The sequence below is a fragment of the Anarrhichthys ocellatus genome, unplaced genomic scaffold, assembly GCF_004355925.1.
Source record: "Anarrhichthys ocellatus isolate YVR2014 unplaced genomic scaffold, GSC_Weel_1.0 scaffold744, whole genome shotgun sequence".
Taxonomy (NCBI): domain Eukaryota; kingdom Metazoa; phylum Chordata; class Actinopteri; order Perciformes; family Anarhichadidae; genus Anarrhichthys; species Anarrhichthys ocellatus.
The window spans coordinates 3322-9496 of record NW_022280718.1 but is presented as its reverse complement, the minus strand read 5'-3'; the positions used below and the strand labels follow the sequence as shown (position 1 = coordinate 9496).

Sequence of the window (6175 nt, the reverse complement as noted above, 5' to 3'; positions counted from 1 at the left end):
TGTGGTGGTGGGGGGGGGGGGGTAGAGAGAGAAGGATCCACACACGTTTAATATAAAGCAGACACTCGACCACTACGGCCGACATATTGGCTTGTTATGTCCTGCGCAACAGATGTTTAGCAGACGGAACACGCGTGTTGCAAACACATGAGGCACATTGACTAGCACATGGTGGAATACATTATTATGGTTAGAGCATTGAAAACATCTACAGATGTTACCTCCCTATTAAAGTATGTTCGGCCTCTTTGGGTTTAGACTCCAGTAGCCACACTGAAATGATTGTGCAGTTGGTTCCGGTATATATAATATATACATATATAGATAACAACACATGTTACAGTCTTGATAGTCATTTTTTCATTGACTTCTATACAATCGGACTTCATTTTGCAAACACATGTGTCGCACCCTGCTGGCCTGTAGAAAGAATTCAAGTTTAAGTGACTTCCTCATTGGCTTCACTTTTCAGACCCCAAGGTTTTTTTGTCAGAGCATCGGATTTTGTGATTGCTGTCGGGAGGTAGAGAATTTCCAAAAAATATCTTTGAAGAAGATTACCAAGCCCAGCTTTAATATTGACGCATTATTAGCAGAGGTCGCCTTGGTGGACACTTCCTATGCTTTTCCCTCCATCTCAGTTGGAGCTTCTCCTCCTGACTGACTGCCTATCACAGTTCAGTACACACACACACACACACACATTGAATGCTCATTAGAAATGATTCATCCTTCTGACACAAACACACACATGCCAAAGCACTGAAATGAAAATTGTGAAATCAAAGTATTTTAAATCCCTTTGGCACTCATGCACAATAACATGCACACACACACGAGCAGCAAAGCAACAGGATTGGATTTTAGTTCAATCAAAATTGCCCATTATTTACACACACACACACACACACACTGCTTGTTGACTTTGGCTGTCAAACTGCGAGCACTGTCTGTGCTCAGTCACTGATCTCTCCATCTCTTGAACAAATTTCTCCTCATCTTTAAATCAGGGCTTCGATCTCCCATCCTCTTCAGCCCTTTTTCTCCCTGTAGGCTTTCTCCCCCTCCTCTCTCCTCTCCTCCGCAGAGACATGTTGTTTTGTTCTTCACTGAGCAGCATATATACACATGCCATGAGACTGGCTACGGGCAGATCATCTGAAACGGCGAGATAACGTTGTGCAGGAAATAAGAGGCACGCTGGGGGAATTTCAAGAGTGCAAAGACCATCCGTATCATTTGGGTAGACGGTTCTGCCTGCAAACAGCATGGGGTGACGTGATGTTTGCCTGTTTGCTAGCAGTTAGTAAGCTAAAAACTAAACCAAACTGCGTTGAACATCGTCTCACGGTAGCACCATTACACCATCAATGACCTCAAGAATCATTTTACTTTGGCGGGAAAAGGCTTTGGTATAAAATGAGGTCGACGTTATTCCAAACAGTCGTAATCAACCCCCATCTTTATGCATTATATATGTATTATATACTGTATATTGGAACACCAAGAAGTGGGCATGCTTTGAATGTAGCACGCACCTTTATTGATGGATGGATGTCATGATAATATTGGTTGAAATTGGTACTAGCTTAGTCACTAGCTTAAGCACACTTCATATTTTTAATTGACAGAGAGAGAAGATGATTGGACTTTGATATAAAAATACAAAGACGTTTTTTTTGTAATGTTTGCATATATTGTTAAATAGGTGCACAATATGCAGCATGTGATCTAAAAATGTCATCTCTACTCTAAAAGCTCCCTGACGAATCAAACTGTAGAACCATTTCTTTGTTTCTTTATAGAAGTTTCTGACTGAAATGATTTGAACGCTAGCATGCCAGGGAGCGTTTAAATAAGGTGGAAACACAGCACAGTGTTCTGAAATCACTCGAAGTGAACACGCTTACTAATATATACATTTTAAAGCTGCTTCTCCCAAAAATACTCTCCTCAATCCCTCCCCCAAACTCATCCAACCCGTGGCCCTAAAAGCAACGAATAGACTGCACCAATTAAAAAAAATAAAACCTTTGCCACCAGAATAATTTGAAATCTGCTTTAAATTCGATAAAATTCGATAAAATTAAAATCGACACATAACGGCTTTAATCATTTGAATTATTAAGTTCTTTGTCGAGCTAATTGGGCATGGGTGTTCAGTTACGACACTTATTGAAACTGTTTTTTTAATTGTATTTGTTATCGTAGTAACCGTATTCCTCAGAAACTCAATTGTTCTTAGCATCATATGTGCATGTTCGGCTGCTTCGGGTTAGCAAAGGTATAAAGTACTTCCTGTCACTGTGTTACGTGTATGCTAACTCAGCACAGTCCAAGAAGATAAAGGTCTAAGGGATTGTATGTTTGACATAACATATAAAAACAGGGGAACGTGTTTGTATTCCTTGTTATTTTAGAATAACCGACTTCAGGCCATATTTTGACTTCCTGCTTTACTCGTGCTTGACTCACCGTCGCTGAGTGTTTGATTACGCGCTACAAGCGCGAAACTGTGATTTAGCTTTTCTCTCCCACCTCTGGTTTTGTGATTCGCCGTGGTCCCGTGATGCTCGCCTCCCTCCAGAGCTTTTGGTCTTCCAGACTGAATTGGAGGAATTACTTCCAGCGACGTCCTGCTGTTCGGAACATTGCTGCCCAAGCAAACACATTCCAGTCACTTGATGGACCCGAAGCACATCTTTCTCTCCCCGAATACAACACGTATACACACACACACACACACACACACACACACACAGCGTTTCCCCTGAACTTAACCTCTCTTTACACTCTCTGCTTGATGCCGTAGGGCTTAACTGACCCGCCGGGTGTGTGTGGATATATTTGTTGTTTAGTGCTCCGGTGACCCAGATGTTCATAGTGTCCCCTTTAAACATTGCCACTTTCACACCGATGTTCACCCAAGTAAGATTTTATATGCATGAAAAACAACCGTACAAAAATATCCACATACAAGCCAATGTTTCCGACTTTAAAAAGCTCAAATTAAGTAAATGATAAATGGACCTTCTCATGCAACATTGCAGTATTCTCATTCTCAGATACACCACTTATGTCGATCAAAGGTAAAAAGTCGATAAATCACAAGATCTTTAAAATGAAATGTAATGTTTCTTATCAGTGCTTCACCAGGCTGTGATGACATGGAATTATATTTTTAGATTTGTATTCGGTTAATTTAAGTTTGGTTGTTTTTGGATGCAAAAAGCTGCTTAACCTAAAAGACTTAAATTGCGAGTACAAATCTTTCAAATCCTTACTGTAATCGATATTTTCTTATTAACAGTGGGTCAAATTAGTGTCGGTCGTGGTACGGGTTTCTTATTGTGAGAATTATCACCAAACTCGGCAGTTCCACTCAGCTCTACATCCTATTTTAGCGTCTTTCAGCTCATTGTTTCGTTTGTGCATTGGACTGCAACTTTAAAGTTGCGATTTAATCCAATTGCATCAACGTCATTCTACGGCGTTGCCGAGCGCCTCCTCCTACCTGGATGTCTTTCAAATGTCTTGATCCCAAATGTGGAACATTTTCTGTTGAGAGGATTTCCGTTCAAATTTGTTCAAACCCATACCAAGATAACCCCTATGACATAACTTTTAAGGCTTGTCAAAGCTCCACAAAAGCCACAAAAGATATTATACAATTGTTTTTTACAGGCCGAGTAGCACTCCATCTGACCATGTAGGGGGAGTGGCCCTTTAATATAATTCTTCGTCAGCATAAATGGGCCGATACATGATTTTCCTTTGTCGTAATTTAGTTTTTACGTTCCTGGCCATCTGATAACATAGTAATCAGGGATACAAAAGAGAGAAGGTGTAGTAAACTACGTCAATTATGACTTAATAAAAGTGTGTTTACTCATATGTGACAGCTGCTACTTCTTTTCCCTTTACATGGAGACCGCCCAGCAGTCTCTCGCTCTCCACGGCCAGTTTTCAGTCCAGGTGGGTGGCAGGTTGGGGGGCGGGGATTGAGTTAAAGTTGCATCCTCTTGCGTATCGTCGTGCTCGCGTAACGCCCGGGCGGAGGCTCCTCCTGCGTTATGGCGTTGAGGTGATGCCCCGCCCTCCGCTCCGCTGCCTCCAGCCTCCGCTGCAGGTCCCGGGCCTCCTGCTCGGCCTTGCGCGTGGCCTTGCGGGCGTTCCCCAGGGAGCGCTTCACCTTACGAACGCGCTCCTTCAGCTGCCGGTTCCTCCTCTCCGCCGCGGCCAGTCGCTCCTGCATCTTGCGGCCGCGCTCCTCCTCCTCGAACAGCGCGGCCTGCACCGAGGAGCACAGAAGCTGGAGAGAGGAGGAAGAGAGAGGGGGGGGTTAGTTAACACACACAGGATATGGGAGTTTGCTTAACAGAGGCAAACCAAACTGTTGTAAAGCACCAGTTGCCATCCTTTCAGCTGGTTGTGTGGTGATGGGTTTTTTCCCAGCAGCCTCTCTGGGAAAATTTTATTTTTAAAAAGTCTCCCTTTGATGTCCACAGTGCTTAGCAGGAAAGGGGGTGGAGGTCCTGACCCTCGTCATTTACATTCATCCACACAGACTCCTCAGTGCAGAAAAACCCAAGGGGAGGTCGTTTATGTGTGTCTGTGTAACATAAATGTATCACCCCCTTTGCACCTCCCTGACAATGTGAGGGGGGTCACGTACTTTGATGTATCAGGGGGACCAAATATTCCATTTCATTGGCAGACCAGAGCTGACCTTTAACCAGCAGGGTTAACAGGGGGGTGGGGGGTCACAGTGTGCACCTAGCCAGAGGATCGTGCAAACATGGGAAAATCTGAAGGAATGTGTGATAATGCCAATTGTTCCTTGTTCTCCATTAGCACTTTGCTAACAGCACCAGCGTCACAAGAGGCTGTGCGCCGACAGTGCATTCTGTATGTCAGTGTGTGAATTGCTGTGGATGTGTTCTGCTTCGCCGAATGCCCTGAGACCGCATCAAGTGTAGCACTGATACAACATAGCTACAGTGCCTTCTCTGCATCAGATGGCAGCGAAGAACACAAGCACTCACAAACTGTCAGAGGAACTTGCTGCGGCCTGTTAACATCAGCCTCAGATGGCTACAGATGATAGTTACTTTCACATATTCTAAGGAGTGTCTTGGCACCAGTTTTGAGATATATGATTTTTTTTCAGTAAAGTTTAGGGAGTACGCTTATTACGTATATGTCCAATTTATTGCATTTATTTTGACATGCAACAAATGTGTCCAGCTGCAATTTATTTCTCTTTCTTCCCCCCATTACGTAACAATTGTACTTTTTTTTTTTTTTTTACAGTTTGAACCCTTTCTCATGCTCATAGGAAGCCTCTCAGTGAGATTCCCCCAACACACACACACACACACACACACCACCTGTCAAAACATCCGGGTGTTACCTGCCTGCTGTTTAGCGTCATCTGTACAAACAGTATTTAGAGGACACACACATGCATGTACAAAATGTTCTCAAATTCAAGTGAACGAAACGGACCACGGAAAGAGGGAGTTGCACATTGTGATGAATCGACAGGCATATATCACCAAACTTTGCCCTTTTCCTTCAGCTCTGTGAAGCGTTTTAGCATCTTTCAGCACATTGTTTTGGTTTCAGTGGCAGCTAATTTTGTTTTAGGCGGTGTCTCACCATCTCTCATCGTGGTTTCCAGCTTCAGCTATTTACTATCCGTAGAACACAGAGGAGTATCTCCACCCACGGCCTGAAAACTATGTCTGGAAAGGTGCAACATATTTTTCTAGCGAGCCAATCAGAGCAGACTGGGCATTTTCAGTAGGAGGGGCTTAAAGAGACAGGCACTAAAACAGAGTTTCAGTCAGAGGGTAAATACAGGTGTATTCAGACAAACAGTATGAGAAAAAGAATGTGTTTTTTGAACATTAAACCATGTAAACATATTCTAGTAGAAACCAAAAATACATGTATGAACCTGAAAGTGAGCATGATATGTCCCCTTTAATGTCTGCCTGTCTTCGTTAGGTTTAGGAAAAGAGCGTGGTTGGCGTTAACTTGACTGACTAACGACTCACTTGATGAGCGATTCATGTGAGTCGTGTGACTAACAGCCCGAACGACTCACGTGACAAAATGCCAATATTTACTTTGAGTTTCACTCAGGACATGAACAGCGGCCTCGTGGACC

General features: G+C 43.3%; 1 protein-coding gene across 1 annotated transcript; it reads right to left on the bottom strand.

Annotated features, from left to right (window-relative positions):
- Positions 1–2849: 2849 nt before the first annotated feature.
- On the bottom strand, positions 2850–5784 carry LOC116376954 (coiled-coil domain-containing protein 3-like). Its single transcript, XM_031838466.1, has 2 exons — positions 5662–5784; positions 2850–4312 (listed from the first exon to the last, which is right to left on the bottom strand). Exons 1-2 carry the CDS (start codon positions 5662–5664, stop codon positions 4007–4009), a joined length of 309 nt encoding a protein of 102 aa, XP_031694326.1. The 5' UTR covers positions 5665–5784; the 3' UTR covers positions 2850–4006.
- Between the last annotated feature and the right edge of the window lie 391 nt (positions 5785–6175).